The sequence below is a fragment of the Anabrus simplex genome, chromosome 8, assembly GCF_040414725.1.
Source record: "Anabrus simplex isolate iqAnaSimp1 chromosome 8, ASM4041472v1, whole genome shotgun sequence".
Lineage (NCBI taxonomy): Eukaryota > Metazoa > Arthropoda > Insecta > Orthoptera > Tettigoniidae > Anabrus > Anabrus simplex.
In genome coordinates this window covers 96,881,051-96,903,239 of record NC_090272.1, presented here as the reverse complement: position 1 = coordinate 96,903,239, position 22,189 = coordinate 96,881,051, and the positions used below count along the sequence as shown (strand labels likewise).

At 37.2% G+C, this 22,189-nt stretch overlaps 1 protein-coding gene across 1 annotated transcript in view; it reads right to left on the bottom strand.

The window, feature by feature from the left end:
• Positions 1 to 3,123: 3,123 nt before the first annotated feature.
• Positions 3,124 to 22,189, bottom strand: part of mRpS31 (mitochondrial ribosomal protein S31) — a 71,201-nt gene continuing 52,135 nt past the window's right edge. The window contains exons 6-7 of the mRNA XM_067152924.2: positions 17,771 to 18,000; positions 3,124 to 4,779 (exon numbers count right to left, since the gene is read on the bottom strand). Coding sequence (XP_067009025.2) covers positions 4,508 to 4,779; positions 17,771 to 18,000 — 502 coding nt within the window. The 3' untranslated portion in view covers positions 3,124 to 4,507. The remainder of the gene's footprint in view (positions 4,780 to 17,770; positions 18,001 to 22,189) is intronic.

The window sequence follows — 22,189 nt, the reverse complement described above, 5'->3', positions numbered from 1 at the left end:
AGTAAAATTTTGTCATACAATCTATATATATAAAATAACTTGTCCTGACTGACTGACTGACTGACTGACTGACTGACTGATTCATCATCGCCGAGCCAAAACTACTGGACATAAAGAAATGAAATTTTGGGGATAGATTCATATTAAGATGTAGGTGCTCGCTAAGAGAGGACTTTTGGATATTCCTTCGCTAAGGGGGTGAAAAGGGGGGTGAAATTTTAAAATGAGTGTATCTATATCTGAAAACTTTAAAAGTTTACAGATGTAAAAATTGGTATTTAGAATCTTCTTTAAAAATAAGGAAACACGTATTTTTTTGTTTTCAGAAAATCCCAATAGGAGGGGTGAAAAAGGGTAAAAAAGGGTGAAAACGGGGAAAAAATGGGTTGAATACCTTTAATCAGGATACCGGTACTTATATCTCAGAAACTGAAGATGTTACAGACCTGAAAATTGGTACTTTTGATCTCTTTTAAAAATAAAGAAACACGTATTTTTTTTGTTTTTGGAAAATCCAATTAATGGGAGGGTGAAAAGGGGGTGAATTTTTAAAATGAGTGAATCTATATCTCCAAACTTTTGAAGTTTGCAGATGTAAAAATTGATATTTAGAATCTTCATTAAAAATAAAGAAACACGTATTTTTTTGTTTTCGGAAAATCGCAATAGGAATCATGAAAAGGGGTGAAAAGGGGTGAAAAGGGGTTGAATGCCTTTAATGAGGCTACTTATATCTCAGAACCTGAAGATATTACAGACCTGAAAATTGATGTTTGGGATCTCTTTTAAAAATAAAGAAAGACGTATTTTTTTTGTTTTTGGAAAATCCAATTAATGGGGGGTGAAAAGGGGGTGATTTTTTAAAATGAGTTTATCTATATCTCAAAACCTTCAAAGTGTATGGATGTAAAAATTGGTATTTAGAATCTCCTTTAAAAATAAAGAAACGCGTATTCTTTTGTTTTCGGAAAATCCCAATAGGAAGGGTGTAAAAGGGTGAATAATGGGTTGAATGCCTTTAACGAGGCTACTTATATTTCAGAACCTGAAGATATTACAGACCTGAAAATTGGTATGTGGGATCTACTTTAAAAGTAAAGAAACACGTATTTTTTCGTTTTTTGAAGATCCAAATATTGGGGGGTGAAAGTGGGGGGGGGGGGTGAATTTTTAAAAATGAGTGTGTTTACATCTTAAAACTTTAAAATTTACAGATGTAAAAATTGGTAGTTAGAATCTCCTCTAAAAATAAAGGAACACGTATTTTTTTGTTTCCTGTAAATCCCAATAGGAGGGGTGTAAAAGGGTGAAAAATGGGTTGAATGCCTTTAATGAGGATACTTATATTTCAGAACCTGAAGATATTACAGAACTGAAAATTTGTATATGGGACCTCCTTTAAAAATAAAGAAACACGTATTTTTTAGTTTTTGGAAAATCCAATTAATGGCAGTTAAACAGGAGTGACAAATTGGGGTGAATTTTTTGTAAGACTATATCTACAGAATATCTTGGAAACGTAAAATGTTACAGACGTAAAAAGTGGGTGTTTGGAATCTCCTGTAAATGTAAAGAAACATAGGTGATTTGTTTTTGGAAACTCCACCTAAGGAGAACTCAAAAGGGGTGAAATTTTAAAATGAGAATTTTTACAGTATATCTAAAAAAACTTAACATGTTACAGAAGTGAAAAATGGTATTTTTTTATCTCTATTAAACATAACGAATCGTGTATTTTTAGTTTTCGGAAATACCACTTGGGTGGTGGGGGGTGGGTAAAAGTGACTGAAAATTGTGTTGAATTCTTTTAATTAGGCTACTGATATCTCAAAAATGAAGATGTTACAGACGTGAAATTTGATATTTGCAATCTGCTTTAAAAGTAAAGAAACACGTATTCTCGGAAAATCCAATGAGGGGGAGGGGGGGGTGAAAGTATTGAAAATTTAATTGACTTAATTGTATGAGAATGCATACATCTAATAAAAACTAAAGTTTTTACAGACCTGAAAATTCGTATTTAGATCTCCTTTAAAAACAAAGAAAAACGCGTTTTGGTGGGGAAACCATCTTGGAGGGTGGGAGTGTAAAGGAGTTGAATTCCTTTCATGACGACACATAAATCAAAAGCTGAAGAAGTTAGAGTCGTGATAATTGGTATTTAGAAGATCTTTTACTATTAAAGAAGCAAGTACTTTTTGCGAGAAAATTCACTTGGGGGGGGGGGGGGGGAATAGTGTGAGATGAAGTGAAAAAAATAAATTATTTTTATGGGGATACTTATATCTCAAAACTGATGGCAATAGACGTCAACATTGGTGTTTGGAATCTGCTTTAAACATAAAGAAACAAGCCTTCTTTTAATTTTTTGTGGGGGGGGGGGGGGGTTGGCGGTAAATAAACTTAACGGCGGTGGGGTGTAGAAGGAGGTGAACCCATTGATTTTACTGTTCTTAATGTACTTATAAGTATCCTCCGTTGCTCAGGCGGCAGCGCGCGGGCCTCTCTCACAGCTGGGTTCCGTGGTTCAAATCCCGGTCACTCCATGTGACATTCGTGCTGGAAAAAACGGAGGTGGGACAGGTTTTTCTCCGGATACTCCGGTTTTCCCTGTCATCAGCCTTTCGAGCAACACATAATAGTAATAATAATAATAATAATAATAATAATAATAATAATAATGTTCCGGACCGTCGTCAAATGTGCGGATCGCGCTGGAAACGGCTCCTGGACGGGTAATGACTAAGAATGCAGTCCGGCCGCGGGTTCAGTGCCGCCAAAGCACCCAATATGACATCACACCGGATCTCCTGAAGGATTTTATACATATTAAAATGATTATAGGAAAAGATGGCAAAGATTTACGGAGCCAACTGACCGGGAGGAATACCTGAGCCTAGCCCGGGAAGTACGAAATCGATTGCTGGAAAGGAAGATTGAAAAATGGGAGAAAACGCGCCGTAATCTAATAGAAAACGAGTCAGATCGGGAATTTTGGTGGATTCTCACAGAAAACGAGACAGATCGCGAATTTAGACTGATTATATATCTAAAACAATAAGCATTCAATTATAAATTTCAGTACAATACCGTAGCGAAGCACGGGTATCTTGCTAGTATTGACATAAAGACTCAACAGTTCGTCACAAAATTTGTTCCTTGGTTGTTGACATATGATCAGAAACAAATGTGTGTTGTAGTCGGTCAAGAAGTTTTCGATTAGTCAAATGAAGATGATGGATTTCAGAAAAAAAATCATAACATTGATGAAATTTTAGTACATAAGTGTGAAAACCAAATGACACATATGGCGTGATTCAAAAATTCATTGTCCAGACAGACAAAAATCAAGATAAACTTGCCCAAAAGTGACGATGATGTTGATCAAGTAAATTTTTACTAGAAAGGTGTTGATTACTGCAAATACATTCAATGAGGACAAACCATCAAACCACCTAGTAGTAAGGTGATGTGTAAGGGAGGTAATTAGAAAGAAAAAGCCTAAAACATGGGTAAATAACATCTGGATAATGCATCAAAGCATGTGCCAAGTATACCAATACCTAGAGCTGTAATGGAAAGAATACCATTTAAAAAATCGTTCCCTTGATAGGCCAAGGCTGGAATGGTAGAATGAGATGGAATAAGACCTAAACCAGTTAGGTTTCACGGAAGATTGGAAGACAGAAGCACTAAATCAGCAGAGGCACTGTGTGGTCTCCAGTGGAGGTAATCACTGAATGATGATGCATCACAATAATGCTCCCAACCATTTGACATTTCTTATCCAAGAGTTTTTGACAAAACTCCTCCAAAATCTATACATTACTTCATCTCTGCTAAGTTGCCTAAAAGGATGAAGGATGTAGTTTCCAAATGACAGAAGAGATTAAAGAAATCTGCTATGGGAACTGAAAGTCATTCCACAAACAGTGTTTCAGAACACATTTCAATAATGGAAAAAATGCTGGGAGCACTGTATTAGGAGTAGAGTACAGTACAACTGAAGGGGATAAAGCTTTTAACTTTCATAATTGTGATAACATATGGTATCTTTCTGGACAGACCTCGTTCATTTTATGAAACCTACATTTCCAGGTACTCCTTATTTCTGTGAGAAATTGCTCCATAAAGGTTACTTTCATTTTCCCTAGTGGAAAGTGATCAATGATGTGTCACACTACAAAAGTCTGTTTGTATGAGAAATATGTTCTGTACAAGTGAAGGTAGTCATAAAGCAAGTTTCCTCTAGAGGCTTTACACAGCCAACCTCCAAACAATCTTCAGGACAGCATCTTTATGAAGTTCTGAGATAGCTTTCCCATTTATCAATTACTCTAAAGCTTGTTCTTGTTTTAGTTTAGAATTTACAGTACGTAAATGAAGTCATCACTTACTTACTCCAGTTTTTATTTATGAACTTCAACTTATCAATTCTCTGAATGTGTGCACAGAATCAGTTATGCCACATTATCGCTAAAAGGTTTTCTTTCTGGACTGCATAGAATTATGACTCTATACCCTCCTGATGTGAAAGTTTAGGCACATTACCCAAAGCACCGACTTGAGCCAACAAATCTTGTTTCTTTTCAAAGTATTGCCGGAACCATTCAATGTGCTCACGTTTGTCCTGGACAGTAATGTATGGATTCTTTGAAAGGCCAACACATACTAACTCCATGAAGCGTCGAATAGGACCTTGTCGTGGGCACCAGGGTTCGAGGTGATGCTCCAGAAATACATGCTCTGTAAAGTATACTTGTGCTTCCTCTTCTAAACCTATTTCAACATGAAAATCAAAAATCAAACAGTGAATAAATCAAACTTGATTATGATTATGGTGGTGGTAGTGGTGATGATGACCACTAGACATAGAAAAATTATATATAAAGATCACAGATCATCTATCTTTATGGGATTTATGATTAACAATTTGCTGTGCGATTGTGATGTAGAGCAGAGTACGAACGTTATGGGAAAAAGTCAAAATATGCTGGGCTGTGTAGCTCAAATGGTAGAGCACTACGCTGAAATTCAGAAATGCCAACCCTTGCCGTGTCACAAAATATTCGAAGATCCATTCCTGCATGCAATTAACCTTGTTTCACAGTGTTGGTAATCTACTGGCACATAAAAGAAATGCTGCGGAACAATATTCTGGCCCCTCAGCATCTCCAAAAAATTTAAAGGTAGTTACTATGGAGTAAAACCAGTACCATATTATTTTCGAGTAGAATAATTCATGTAACTCGATTCTTTCAAGTTGAATCGGGTTAAAGAATTATTTTATGTGCCCTTTTTCTTTAATGTTTATCTTCTTAGCTATAAAGATTGGATGTTTCTACCTAATCAATACTATATGTAATGATAAATATATGTATTCATGTTTTTAAAAATACATAACAGGACTAGTTTCGATCTTTACAGATCATCTTCAGCTAAATACATCATAGCACAGTAAAACCTCCTTAATTCAAAGTCGCTGGGATGCAAAAATCAGACTTTGAATTATGTGATTTTGAATTAACTGCCAACTCATAATTCAGAAGTGCCAACCCATGTCGTGTCCCAAAATATAATAAGACCCATTGCTGTTTCACAGTTTAAATTTTTCAAATGCCATGGAAAAAACTATTTCCAAAATGTATCCAACAAGGTGCATTTATAATATTCAAATAATGCAATTGAATAACTCACTGACAAACATAACCTCACAAAATGAAAGATAAAAACATGCAATTCAAAGACAAGGACAAATATTGCTGGCTCCCCTGTGTAAATGCTTTATTTTTGGATTACTGTACTGTTTACATTTTTAGATGGCTTGTACTTGCACGGAAAGTGCCCGACAAACTTAAAACATCGTGGTTTATCGAACTTTCCTATGCCGCGGGGAGGAAGTCTCTCGCTTCCATGTGTATTGCAACACAGTACAATGGCTGTTCGGGAGATAGTAGGTTCGAACCCCACTGTCGGCAGCCCTGAAAATGGTTTTCTGTGGTTTCCCATTTTCACACCAGGCAAATGCTGGGGCTGTACATTAATTAAGGCCACGGCTGCTTCCTTCCCGCTCCTAGCCCTTTCCTGTTCCATTGTCGCCATAAGACCTATCTGTGTCGGTGCGACGTAAAACAACTAGAAAAAAAAAAAAAAAAAGATTTCCGCTAATATCCCCGAGGCCAGCGATCCCATGGGAAGTCCATGCTGTTGGTAGATGGTACTATTAAAGCTGAAGTAGTTGTTAATAAGGACAAATTTTAATATGTTTATAAATTCTTTGATTTTGATTTACCTTGTTTCTTCAGGTTGTTTTCTATTATATATGTTTTCTTTGTATGCGAATACTCTGATACATGTTTGTGATATTATACAAAACTAATGAGTGGTACTGTTGAATTTTTAAGTCTTTGGTGATGTTACAGAATTCTATAGTATCTTTTTATTGTTCTTTTTGAGAGAAATGAATAATATTTTTTTCAGAATTTTTTGGATAAATTGTGAGATTTTGTATGTTTTAATAATAGTGAATGCCATTTTACTTATTAGTAGTATGATGTATCAAAGTCAACTGAAGCTGAAGATGATTTATACAGATCAAAACTAGTCCTACAATGTATTTTTTAAAACATAAATACATATATTTATCATTACATGTAGTATTCATTAGGTGAAAACATCCCATCTTTATAACTGAGAACTGTAGAGTTCTGTTGTAGTTGCAACCACGTACAGTAGAAGTCCGTTATAGCGAGAATTCACAACAGAAAAAAATTTACTTGCTGTAGCGGATTGTCGTTATATCCGATTTTTGTATAAAAGTTGGAAAACCCCCCATACACATTAAAATTGGTATGAAACTTGCGTTTCCATGTTCGTTTAATTTCATCCTATCCCATCGTCGCCGTAAGACATATCTGTGTCGGTGCAACGTAAAGCAAATAGAAAAAAAATTTCATTCTGAAAAATTATAGTACCGTATTTCTACGAATCTTACACAAATCCCACTTTTCTCTTCAAAAAATTTTTATCAGGCACAAAAAGTGCTTTGTAAAATCATATTGTGCCTTTGTTGTACAGTACGCATTTTTAGACGCCAAACATTGGCTTTCGTTATGCTGTACTTTTTTGTGGCTGCACAATTATTCATTATTTTTGCGGCTTAAATGGCCATTAACTCAAAATTGGCATAATACTGAAGAGAATCCCTTGAAATCCCCTCTACAATACGAGCGATTCATCAGGAAAATATTCTTGCTGTCTATTAAACTGTTACTTTTACTCAGCGTCAGATATAACCGGCTACTGCTACATGCACGTCTAACTTGCTGGGTTCGGCCAACTTCAGCGGCTAGCGATGTATAGGCCTAATTGTGGACGTTGAAGGTCAACGAACGAGTTTATTGTGCCACGGTATGGCCATTCTGCCCTTGCGTTTTTCGTGCCCATACCTCACACTTTCATCTTTGACTTCTTTAAAGCGTCCTTGTTGCGGACCACTGAATGCATTTTTTGTACAGTATGCATTTTGTTTAGCTATTTTTGTCTTCACGCCAACACCAAAGCTTTAGTTAGGCCTATACTGTATTTTCTTGCGGCTGCACAATTATTCTACATTTTTGAATGTTTAATAATCATTAACTTAAAATTGGCAACATAATATCAACGAGAACCTGTTGAAAATTTGCCGGCACTACCTGTTCCACGTACCTTTACAATACGACTATCACGAAAATATTCCTGCTGTCTATAAAACTTCATTCTGCTAAGCGTCAGGTACAGTAGACGTGATATAACTCTGCCACTGAGTATCCGTGGCCTTTCCAAGAATTCGAAGGTTCACATGTTTTGATGCCATTCTGCAGATTTGAGAAATGTTTCTGTACAGACTAATAGAACGCCATTCTCTCTTTACTATTTCCCGAGATCAAGTGACGTTACACACAGGCACTGTACAACCGGTTGTCGTGGCTAGCTATGTATAATAAAGAGGTGGTCGTTTATTGTCAACGAATTTTGTGTGTGCGTGCGCGGGTGAAAAGAAGCAGTGTGTTTACAACAGTAGTAGCCAGTGGTATCCATTAACTTACTGTTAGGCCGCGAATGCAAGACAACCCTTGATTTTTTTTGCATGAGATTCTGAGAAAAGAACGTTGTCTTGGATTCAGAGAAATACGGTATCACTCCAGAGGCTCCTGTGGCAAACATTCAGTTTTCTTCTTCAAATGGCATCACTTAACCTAACCGTATATGTATATGAAAACATATTTGAAATGCGTGTAGAGAAATGATAACCTCCTCAAGTAAAAATTTAAAGTGAATAGCCTTTCCGAAATTCAACAAGATGCAAGAAAATATGAACTATCCTCTGAAATCAGTGATGTACTCTGCCATATCTTGAGGTGTATCACTATCAGCCATATTAAATCGTTTTTGCGATGTGGCCTCCTTAAGTCCGAAGCAAGGTAGGTTCTCATGAAGTCTCTCCATCTGGGACGGTCTTGAGTGATGTTCTGCCAATTGATCCCAGTAATCTTGCGGATGTCTTTATCCAATCTGTCCGGTGGTCTTCCCTTTGGTCTCGGATGATCTTTCAGACTCCACTCAAGCACAAGCTTTGTCCACCTACCATCAGTTCTCCGAGCAACATGGCCTGCCCACTGCCATTTTAGGGTCACTGACCTTTGTGACTGACCTAATGTACTGTAATCTGCTCTCTACCTGTCCTTCGTGAAGCCTCGTATAAACCGTTCCATATCTCTTTGGGCTGTTCTGAGTTTTTGCTTAACAAACTCACTCCAGCTTTCACAACCGTAAGTTAGTACAGGGAGAACACTCTAGTCAAAGACTATCTTCTTTAAGTGGGTTGGCATGTTAAGGTGTTACAAGTAATAAATCTCATTGTAGACTGTATTGGACATCAGATTATGAACATTAAAATAAGAATAATAGTTAACACCACCTTTCCAATACTTAACTTTCCTTATAGTTAGGGAATAAACATTACAACAGGCGTTGTAAGATGGGACATGTTTCGCTTAACTGTTGTAAGCATCATCAGCTGAAAATAAATCTCAGCCTAAAGTTAGGTCAGGGCCCCGAACCTAGTGTCCTTAAAATATATGGTACCCTAAGAAACAACATTTACATTTAGATAATCAAATAGGCTTACAACTAGTGTGAAAAAAACCCATAAAATATTACAACATGGCTAAGAGAAAAACACACAATCATGTTGAAACAGGATGAAAACAGAAAGTACAATACACAGCTGGTAGTGAAATAATTAAAATCATTGGGGTATTATTGCTACCAGTCAGTCAATCAGAATGTTCAAACATAAAACACAAGTGAAAATATACAAGTGTTCATCATGGCTAAGTGAGAAAAAAAAAACACGTAATCGTGTTGCCAGAGGTTAAAAACATAAGGTACAACACAGAGCTGGCAGTGTAATAATCAAACTCATAACTGCCAGTCAGTTAATAAGAATGTTCATCATGACAAAAAATGATGATTATATTCTTTTGAATGAAGAAATAATTAATCACATATTGTAGCAGACATGCAGTAGTAACACTTCAAACAGGAATTTATCACGCCTGAAGCCGCTTCTTTTTTAGTGGGAGTTCAAGATTGAAACAGAAAAAATAAGATGCCAAGTGCGTGAACTGAAATCTCTTATGTTGGATGCCTGTTGCTGCGTGTGTTGCAGCAACGGGCATACGTTTAACAGACCCTCTCGAACGGCTAATGTCTACGGTTAACGCTCATCCAACATAAGAGATTTCAGTTCACGCACTTGGCATCTTAATTTTTCTGTTTCGATCTTGAACTCCCCCTAAAATAGAAGCGGCTTCAGGCGTGATCAATTCCTGTTTGAAGTGTTACTACTCCATGTCTGCTACAATATGTGATTTCTCTTGCCCGCCTCACGTATCTATACAAGAGTGTGATTTAATTATTTCTTCATACAAAAGAACATAATCATCATTTTTTGTCATGATGAACATTCTTATTAACTGACTGGCAGCTACGAGTTTGATTATTACACTGCCAGCTCTGTGTTGTACCTTATGTTTTTAAGCTCTGGCAACACAATTACGTGGGTTTTTTTTCTCACTTAGCCATGATGAACACTTATATATTTTCACTCTTGTTTTATGTTTGAACATTCTGATTGACTGACTGGTAGCAATGATACCCTAATGATTTTAATTATTTCACTACCAGCTCTGTATTGTACTTTCTGTTTTTATCCTCTGTTTCAACATGATTGTGTGTTTTTCCCTTAGCCATGTTGTAATATTTGATGTTTTTTCCATGCTAGTTTTAAGCCTATTTGATTTTCTTAGGGTACCATATATTTTAAGGACAGTAGGTTCGGGGCCCTGACCTAACTTTAGGCCAAGATTTATTTTCGGCTGATGGTGCTTACGACAGTTAAGCGAAACATGTCCCATCTTACAACGCCTGTTGTAATGTTTATTTCCTAAATATAAGGAAAGTTAAGTATTGGAAAGGTGGTGTTAACTATTATTATTATTTTAATGTTAATGTTGAGGTGTATCACATTCTTACTTAATTTCAGTATATAACATTAAAATTAAGAGACTGCTTATTTCAGCCTTTATTTTTAACGAGCTGCAACTGCCATTGGCCACATTATTTACACACTTATTACAAAAACCTGTTATCCTCTAGTGGACATAAGGAGTTAATGATACCAAAGGTAATCGACCACATGCAACATATCGCTGGGGTGCATAAAAATCGGCAACGGAAAAATTGCGCACGCTTAATCGCTCATAATAACGGATGCATCAGTGATAGGGCTCTCACTGTAACCGAAGGATAATACACAGTTTAATATAGGAATTTTGAAGGGACCACAAAAAATTGTCATTAAAACGGGGTTCTCATTATATGCCGTGCTCGCTACAGTGGACTTCTACTGTATTTTGAACCTGGAATTTCCAGACTGAGGAATGTACTATTTTGTGTTACAAGGCGGTCATGACTTCCAGAAAGGATGAAAGTGTCAGTGCTGGCCTGATGCAATGATGCTCAGCTTCAGCAGTTTGCTTATGTTTTTTGGATATAGGATATAGTTATTATAGTACAGTAATTATCGTTAGAGCACCATGAGCAAGTATTCAAGTAATACTGCCTCATTTAAGCTCGCTGTGATAAAGTACACTTAAGTACATGGAAACAGGGCAGTGTCCAAAGGTAATGTATGGTACTGGTGGAAGCAGAAAAAAACACTTTTAGAAAAGCATTAATTGGACCAAAATGTGGAAAGAAGTTTCCGCAAGCAGAAGAAGACTTCATAAAATACCTAATCTCATCATATAAAAAAATGATTTTGCTGTTTCAAACGAAATGGTATATTTTAAAGGACATGAAATAGCTGCAACACATGGTATCAGCATGAGAGACTTTTATTTTCTTTTTTTACAATTGGCTTTACGTCGCACCAACACAGATAGGTCTTATGGCAACAATGGGATAGGAAAGGGCCTTAACTGAGGTACAGTCCCAGCATTTGCCTGGTGTGAAAATGGGAAACCATTGAAAACCATCTTCAAGACTGCCGACAGTGGGGTTCGAACCCACTATCTGCCGAATACTGGATACTGGCCGCACTTAAGCTCGCGTCATGACAGAATTTACGATGAGCCAAAGGTGGGTAATAAATTTTATGAGGTAATGGCATTTCTCTTTGATGGAGAATGTCATTATGCCAACGAATGCCAAATGATTATAACAAATAACTGCTTAAATTTCATCAGTTTAGTCATAAAGAGATGTAAAGAAAAACTATTTGTTCTCCCAAACCAGCATCGCAGATCATCAGACACCAATCAGTTGAAGACATCTCCTAGAGTCGAAAGATCAGTGTGAAAGGAAAATCAAGTGTTACTGGATGACTTGAAGCAAAAAACAGAAATGTACAGTTATGCTTGCTGTAACAGCTGATAGCAGAAAATTGTCACCATATGTTGTTTTTAATTCATGTCCAAGAAAATGCCTGGATGAATGTGTCACTCGTATGATACTGGATTGAAGTAAAGAAGTTCTGGTGACCACTGAAGAAAAGAAGCTGCTGTACATCGGAAACATTAAGAAAGGCAAGTAGTATGAACTTCTCCAACTCATAATTCAGGAAAAATTCAACAGGACGCAAGAATTCTAGATCCAATGATCTGAGCAGATAGTTCGGAGAACTCCTAACGAAATCTTCAGAGCCGCTCTTCAACGTGTAATTGTAATCAACTAGACTGCCAACCTCTGGAGGGGCACAACATCCTAACAAGAAGAAAAGACACTAACTTCACCATGGATCAAACCTGGGAACTGCAGGAAAACAATTAACTGACCGTGCCATAAAAACAATAACAAACAGTATCTAACTGCCGGTTTACATTTTTTATACTTTGCTTTACATCACACCGACACATATAGGTCTTAATTAAGATACAGCTCCAGCCTGGTGTAAAAATGGGAAACCACAGAAAACCATCATCAGACCACCCGACAGTGGGGTTCAAACCCACTGTCTCCCGAATGCAAGCTGACAGCTTTATGACTCAAACTGCACTCCCACTCACTTGTTAACTAATGATTTGGTGGTACTGACACAATGTTGTACTATTTGAACCCCGTTACTTAACCATCCTGTTTAACATCATTATTACAATATACAGTAGAAGTCCGATATAGCGAGTACGGCATATAACGAGAACTCCGTTATAGCGACGACTTTTTTCTGTCCCTTCAAAATTCCTATATTAAACTGTGTATCGTCCTTCGGTTACAGTGAGAACCCTATCACTGGCGCATCCGTTATTACGAGCGATTAAGCGCGCGCGATTTTTTCCGTTACCGATATGTATGCACTGCAGCGATGATATTGCATGCGATCGATTACCTTCGGCATCGTTTCCTCGCTATGTGCACTAGCGACTTCTCTCTTCGACATTCGAAGGCGATGTCGGAGTCGATTAGTAATATCCGTCGACAGTTCTGTAAAGAAAATTCGAAATGAAAGAGAACATATTTTTAACATAAATGCGTAATGTCCGATAACGGTTGTTAACTCATTAAAAATTAAGGCTGACTAAACGACCGCTTAATTTTGATGCTAAATACTGCAATTAAGTAATAATGGGATACACCTCGAGATATGGCAAAGTGCTTAATTGATTTCAGAGGTTAGTTTACATTTTGCCGCGTCTGGTTAAATTACGGAAAGGCTATTATGAAAATTTATAGCGAGAAAGGTATAATTTCTCTACTGGCGCTTGAAGTGTGTTTTCATTATACGTATAGTACAGTTAAGTTAGGATACGTGATGCTGTTCGAATAAGAAAACTGAAACGTTTGCAACAAAATGCGATCGATCATCTTCGGTATGGTATAGTTTTCTCACTTTGTGCATTTTCGAGCTCTCTCGTTGACATTCAAAGGCGATGTTGGAGTTGATTAGTGATACCCATCGACTGCTGTTCTCTAAAGAAAATTCGAAATGAAAAAGGATACCGTAACACGTTTTCTTACTAAATGCGTAATTAACGTGGCCGATAGCAGTTGTTAACTCGTTAAAAATAAAGACTGAAGTAAACGATATCTTCATTTTAATGTTATACCGGTATACGGTAATTAAGTAAGAATGGGATACACCTCAAGATATGACAGAGTACATCACTGGTTTCATCACTGGCATCTAGTTACGGCTATTTACATGTCAATTTTTCGCGAGGAGTTTATTTCTCTACATGCGTTTCAAATATGTTTTCATGATAGGCTACATATACAGTTAGGTTAGGTGACGCTGTTCGAAGAAGAAAGCTGAGGTGTTTGCCACAGAAATCTCTGGAGTGATACTGTATTTCTCCGAATCCAAGCCTCTTTTTTCTCAGAATATCATGCGAGAACTCAAGGGTTTTGCATTCGCGGCCTAACAGTAAGTTAATGGACACCACTGGCAACGACCGCGGTAACCACGCTGCTTCTTTTCACACGCGCACAGAACTCTTTACTACACAGCGCTAGCCGCGACAACCGACTGTACAGTGCCTGTGTGTTTCTCAAATCTGCAGAATGGCATCAAAACATGCGACCCTTCGAATTCTTAGAAAAGCCATGGCTATTCAGTGGCAGAGTCATAACGCGTCTATTGTACTTGACACTAGTAAAATTAAGGTTTATAGACAGCAGGAATATTTTCGTGATGTATAGTCGTATTGTAAAGATACGTGGAAAAAGTATTGCCGGCATATTTTCAGCGGGTTCTAGTCGATATTATGATGCCAATTTTTGTTTATTAAACACTCGGAAATGTAGAATAATTGTGCAGCCGCAAGAAAATACGGCATATGCCTAACTAAAGTCAATATTTGGCGTTAGCGTAAAGACAAAGAGCTAAAAAAATGCGTACTGTACAAAAAATGCATTCAGTGGTCCGCAACCAGGACGCTTTAAAGAAGTCGAAGATGAAATTGTGAGGTATGTGCACGAAAAACACAAGGGAGGAATGGCCATACCGTGGTGCAATAAACTCGTTCGTTGACTTTCAATGTTCGCGATTGGCCGAACCGGACAAGTGAGACGTACGTGTAGCGGTAGCCGGTTATACCTGACACTGCGTAAAAGTAACAGTTTTATAGACAGCAAGAATAATTTCCTGGTGGATTGTTGTATTGTAGAGATGCATGGAATAGGTATTGCCGGAAAATTTTCAACGAGTCCTCTTCGGTATTATGATGCTAATGTTAAGTTAATGGTCCTTAAACCCGTGGAAATAAAGAATAATTGTGCAGCCGCAAAAAAAAAAAAAAAAAAAAAAAAAAAAAAAAAAAAAAAAAAAATACGGCGTGACGAAAGTCAATGTTCGGCGTCTAAAAATAGTCTAAAAATGCGTAGGCCTACAGTACAACAAGGCATTCATATGATTTTACAAACTTCTTTTTGAGCCTGATAAAAGAATGTTGAAGAAAAAAGTGGGGTTCATCTTGGATTCGGAAAAATACGGTACTATATTTTTTTTCAGAATGAAATTAAACATACTCTTTCACGTAGTATCGGATTACAAAAAATAACAAACAAGTAAGCCATAGTGTGGATATCATCTGCGGAAACGGAAGTTTTGAACAAACTGATTGCCGTTTCATACTGATTTTAAAGTGCACGAAGTGTTTTCCGACTTTTATACAAAATCGGATATAACGACAATCCGTTATAGCGAGTAAATTTTTCGCTGTTATGGATTCTCGCTATAACGGACTTCTACTGTATCTACTGTATTTGTTAATTATCATTTCATTGCAAACAATTTCCAAATAGCTATTCATATTTATATATAAACTAGTTTTTATCAGTGTCAGCCAGGTTTTGTGATTCCAGTCTCTTGTATCCTCTGAGTTTCTTGAAACACCACCATGTAGAATGCAAAGATGTACCATAGCGAGTAGAAGGTAGAAGTGTGATCTCTCCCCTACTTCATCGGTTCCTCCACTAGGCCGCTCTTCCAGTAGTACGTAAGCTTGAGCTTACAATTCAGCATACGAATAAAAGACAATTATTGCATGCAAAATATTATGCTTTTGCTTACCATTCCAGAAGTCAGTTGTCAGATAATTCAGATAGCTTCCGGAAAGACTTTGTGGTCTTCGAAGATTTCAGTTCCTTTCTCGTCTGTCTTGTTACAAAATAAAATCGACACTTCATAAAATGTAACACAAATTTAGAGATAATGTCATCAACATGATCATCGCAGCATCCTAATTCTTTCGAATTAAGAGTGATACTGTGCAAACTGTCCAAACATTCGTAAAATATATCGCCCCATAGACTACGTTCACAGGAGAGTTTTAGTTCCACTACACTTTCAACTTGCATGAACACATTATAACTGCTGTTGAAGGATGGGTGAGGAAAATGCTGCCAATGCTGTATTTATTGCTATAGTCCATAATAAATGTGAGGGCTGCGGCAAGTATTTCTTCTGTAGGCTTTCCGTGAAGCAGACTGACACATTTATGACATTTTGTGACCTTGGATACGCTGAGTATTATATATCCACCTAGATAATAGTCCGCCTCCGTAGCGTAACGGTTAGTGTTATTAGCTGCCGTCCGGGGGGGCCCGGGTTCGATTCCCGGTACTGCCAGGAATTTAAAACTGGCAGGAGGGCTGGTATGTGGTTGAAATGGTACATGCAGCTCACCTCCAATGGGGGTGTGCCTGAAAAGAGCTGCACAACCTCAGGATGAGGACACGAGTTTACTTACCTAGATAATAAATCAAATGCTTCTTTGCAAGACTGCGGCTATCACTGTTAGACCTAAATTGTTTACCCAGTCCAGTAAGAGGTCATCCATGTTCTCAGTGAAGTCTAGTGCTTGCCTTATTTTATTTTGTGCATTTTCTACTACAGCCTTAGTTGTCTCTTCTGTCCTTTTAGCCAGTGTTTTCATCTGATTGATGAATGATGTCAATATTAGTTCAAATTTGGGCTCACAATTACTACATGATGACAGGGCAAGTTTGGTTAGAATATAAATAGATTGCAACATGTGTAAATGACGGGTGGTCGTAACAACTTAATAAGCGCAGTATACCAAAGTGCCGTTTTAGTGAATCTTTATTAAACTTTGCTGTGAACACATATCGGAATCAATTATTGCATAAATACTGGACACCTGTATGGTGCTCTCAACTGTTACTCTTAGGGATTCAAGAGTTCTTTCTGAAGCGAAAGTATTATTCTTCCCACTGAGGTTATCTCTCCATTTTATTCTGGTTTGATGCCCTATTGAATCTTTATAAAGAGCCCCTGCTGGTGTAGAAGTATTTAATAGATCTATTAGGATATTTAATTCCCTAGAGAATGTTTATGTCAGTTCACTGTCTTCAAATTCCTCTGAGTTTATCTGTTTTCGTTTGTTTAATTGTTTAATTGTTTCGTGGCACAGGGTAATACATGGACAGCGCCAGTTTTCAGTTTCAGTCTATCTCTAGGAATTTCTACTTGTTCACATTGTATTACAAATGAATCTGATTTAACGAAAAATGTGAATCGCACACATAACACTTATCAGAAAGCTCTTTGTCTTTTCTGGGAATTGCCTTTTCCAATTTTGAAAATTCTGCTTCATTTTTATGTGCTTTGAAGAAGTGTTTACCTTTCATAGTTTTATAGCCAGACTTACAGCCTGGAACGAAGCAAGTAGGCATTTTTTCCTCGGTATGTTTGTAAATTTTATAAACTCACCACTATATTTACACTAAATAAATGAATCCATCACCAAATCACACGCTCTTCACTTTCACTTAACAATAATGCACGATGCTTCAGATTTCGCTTTCACAGAACAACACTACCGAACATAACAATATTACACATAGAGATACCAACCCTCGGAGAGTAACAGTGCTTCCCCTAGCAGACAATTCATCGCAGTCCCTATACTAGCCAACAAGGAACAACTTAAGAGCTCACACTTTCTCTTCAACTTGTTATGGATGTACTGTCAAACTATCTAGAGTCAACCTGGCGATGTACAGTTGATTGAGGCGTAATTTACGCTAGGTCATTCTAATTTATTATTTGGACTCATGTCTTACTACTGTGTGGAACTGCTTGCATAGATTACATTCACACATTTTTTACTCCCAAAATTAGTTGACATGTTACAGGAATGACTGATTACAGCTATTTGAAAATTGTCTATTGTCTTTTGTGATCGTGAAAACAAAATTTACATACCTTGCTCATTATCAATAGGAAAATTCCACAGTTTTCCTCTTTCCGTCCACTGAATCATTTCTTCATAGATATTAGATGGTGGATGAGTAATGGCTAATTTTAACTCTTTTTCTTGCAATCGTTCCCATATTTTGAGTTCAGGAAGAGAACCTTCCATAGGTTTTAGTTCTGATGAGGGTGGAAAAATTCCCAACAGCTCTCCACCGAAAAGGTTAACAGTACTTGTAGGTCTAGAACAAAAAAACCAGATCAATCAGTTAATTGCATACTCAACAACAGAAAGAGAGGAGTACCAAGTTGGGCTGAGTTGAGTTGAGAGCTGCATTGTCCTATCAGAGACAGTTTTTATGTTTAATGTTTTCACATGATTTTCGTTCCCCAAGTTTCCACATAAGTGTTTTCTTCTAGAAGAGTGTAGGAATCAGGTATGCCAATATATACAGCAGCAGATTAATATACAGTAGAAGTCTGCTATAGTGAGTATGGCACATAGTGAGAACCCTGTTAGAACAACAGTTTTTTCTGTGCCTTCAAAAATTCCTATATTGAACTATGTATTATCCGTCGGTTACAGCGAGAACCCTATCACTAATGACTCCATTATTACGTTATTACGAGCGATTCAGCATGCGCTGTTTATTCTGTTATCAATATTCATGCACTCCAGCGATTATACTGAATGTGATCAATCATCTTAATTGGTTAAATTTCGGAAAGGCTATTCCCTCGTAAATTTATAGCAAGAATGTTATCATTTTACTACTGGCACTTGATATATATTTTCATAATACATATAAGGTTAAGTTAGGTTAAGTGACGCTGTTTGAATAAGAAGACTGAAACGTTTGTTACAGAATGTGATCGATCATCTTCGGTATCGTTTCCTCGCTAATGCACTAGCGAGCTCTCTCGTTGACATTCGAAGGCAATGTCAGTTGATTAGTAATAACTGTCAACTGGTGTTCTGTAAAGAAAATATGATGACCGGGCGAGTTGGCCGTGCGTGTAGAGGCGCGCGGCTGTGAGCTTGCATCCGGGAGATAGTAGGTTCGAATCCCACTATCGGCAGCCCTGAAAATGGTTTTCCGTGGTTTCCCATTTTCACACCAGGCAAATGCTGGGGCTGTACCTTAATTAAGGCCACGGCCGCTTCCTTCCCACTCCTAGCCCTTCCCTGTCCCATCGTCGCCATAAGACCTATCTGTGTCGGTGCGACGTAAAGCCCCTAGCAAAAAAAAAAAAAAAAAGAAAATATGAAATGAAAGAGGATAACATGTTTTTGTAATAAATGAGTAAAAACGTGGCCGATAGCAGAAACTTGTTAGAAATAAAGGTTGAGTAAATGATCGCTTAATTTAATGTTATATACTGAAATTAAGTAAGAATGTGATACACCTAAAAATATGGCAGAATGCATCACTGACGTCAGAGGTTAGTTTATATTTTGTCGCATCTGGTTAAATTTCGTAAAGCATCCCATGTAAATTTATAGTGAAAAGGTTATCATTCCTCTACTGGTGCTTGAAATATGTTTTCATGATACATACACAGTTAAGTTAGGTTAGGTGATACTGTTTGAATAAGAAAACTGAAATGTTTGCCACAGCAGCCTCTGGAGTGATACTACAATTTTTCAGAATGAAATTGAACATACGCGTTCACGTACTATCGGAATTTGAAAAATAACAAACAAGTAACCCACAGTGTGGATATCATCAACGAAAACGCAAGTTTTAAACAAACTGATTGCCATTGCCATTTTAATCTGTCTGGGAACTTCTTCCCGACTTATGAAAAATCGGATACAACGACAATCCGCTATAGCAGGTAAACTTTTCAATGTTATGAATTCTTGTCACAACGGACTTCTACTGTACTGTATGAATTGTTTCAACTACAGTAGTACTTGGTACATAAGTAACCTAACAAGTAACCTAACAAAACAAGAGTCACCTACAATATCTGTAAGACAGATTATGCTTACTTGGTAAATACAATAGCATCAAAAAGTTTAAAATCACCTCTGAAATTTTCTTTGTTGTTGAAATCATCAATTGTTAGCTATAATACAAACTACTTTCTTCCCTTCTTGAATGTCTCTGTTGATTCAGACTGTTTTCCAACAGTGACTTCTCTTCAGTACTGCTCCTATTTTTTCAGGATAAGGGCTCTTTGTAGACAGTGGGAGCGGGGGGAGAACATGTGCTTACAAGACAGTGGGTCAAACTGGCAGACTGCTGCAAAATTACTAACAAAGAGGTAGGAGAATTGAAGGTGTTGTGTTATATACTGAAATTAAGTAAGAATGTGATACACCTCAAGATATGGCAGAGTACATTACTGGTTTCAGAGGATAGTTCATATTTTCTCGCCCCTAGTTAAATTTCAGAAAGGCTATTCACATGTAAATTTTTAGCGAGGATAACTCATTTCTCTACATGCATTTCAAATATGTTTTCATGGCACATAAATACAGTTAGGTCAGGTGACGCCATTTGAAGAAGAAAACTCTGGAGTGATACTGTATTTCTCCGAATCCAAAATGACGGTTTTTTTTCCTCTGAATCTCATGCGAAAAATCAAGGGTTATCTTGCATTCGCAGCATAACAGTAATGAATACCACAAGCAACTCTCGAGGTAACCATGCTGCTATTTTTCATCCCTGCACGCGCACACAAAAATCATTGACAATAAACGACCGCCTCTTTATGATACATCACTAGCCATGACAACTGGTTGTACAGTGCCTGTGTGTAACATCACTGGATCTTGGGAAATAGTGAAGATAGAATGACATTCTGTTAGCCTCTACAAAAACGTTTCTCAAATCTGCAGAATGGCATCAAAACATGCGAGCCTTCGAATTCTTAGAAAGGCCACGGCTACTCAGTGGCAGAGTTATAATGCGTCTACTGTACCTGACTCTTAGTAAAATTAAGTTTTATAGACAGCAAGAATATTATCGTGATGGATAGTCATAAAGATATGTAGAACGGGTATTGTTGGCAAATTTTCAATGGATTCTTGTCAATATTATGATGCCAATTTTAAGTTATTGGTTATTAAACACTCGGAAATGTAGAATAATTGTGCAGCCGCAAGAAAATATGGCGTAGGCCTAACTAAAGTCAATATTTGGCATCACCATGAAGACAAAGATAGCTTCAAAAAAATGTGTACTGTACAAAAAAATGCATTCAGTGGTCTGCAACAAGGACGCTCTAAAGAAGTTGAAGATGAAATTGTGAGGTATGTGCATGAAAAACGCAAGGGCGGAATGGCCATACCGTGGCGCAATAAACTCATTCGTTGACCTTCAATGTCCGCGATTAGGCCTATACATCAATACCTGCTGAAGTTGGCTGAACACGGCAAGCGAGACGTGCGTGTAGCAGTAGCCAGTTATATCTGATGCTGAGTAAAAGTACCGTAACCGTTTTATAGACACCAAGAATATTTTCCTGACGGATTGCTGTATTGTAGAGACGCATGGAATAGATATTGCCGGCAAATTTTCAACGCGTTATCTTCGGTATTATGATGCCAATTTTAAGTTAATGATTATTAAACCAGCGGAAATAAAGAATAATTGTGCAGCCGCAAAGAAATGTGGCATAACGAAAGACAATGTTCAGCATCTAAAAATAGTCTAAAAATGAGTACTGTACAACAAAGGCAATCATATGATTTTACAAAGCACTTTCTGAGGCTGATTTAATTAAATTTTTTGAAGGAAAAAATGAGGTTTGTCTTGGATTCAGAGAAATACGGTACTGTCATTTTTTCAGAATGAAATTAAACATACACTTTCACGTAGTATCGGATTTCAAAAAATAACAAACAAGTAAGCCGTAGTGTGGATATCATCTGCGGAAACGCAAGTTCTGAACAAACTGATGGCCGTTTCAAACCGATTTTAATGGGTATGGGGGTTTTCCGACTTTTATACAAAAACCGGATATAGCGACAATCCGCTATAGCGAGTAAATTTTCTGCTGTTGTGAATTCTCGCTATAACAGACTTCTACTGTACTTTGAAATCAGACAAGAGAATGAATAGAAACTGGTGTGATGAAGTGGTTTCGTCTATTAATGTTATAAAGCTGACGTTGGACACCTTTAAAGAAGAGTTAACTAGACTGGTGAGTACTACGCAACCTAGTACGCAACAAGCTACTTATGCTAATGCTGTATGATCTAAAAATGAAGTAACGTCAACTAAGCACGTGATTATAGTATCTCCTAAAGATGAAACTGAAGTTAAAAACTCTGAACAAACCTTTAGACTATTGCAAACCCTAAAACAAATCAAATCACTGAAAGTCCATGTTAACAAAATCAAAAAGATACAAAATAAAGGTGTAGTTCTTGAGCAAAGGTACGAAAAAGAGTGCAAAACTATGATCCCAATATTTAAA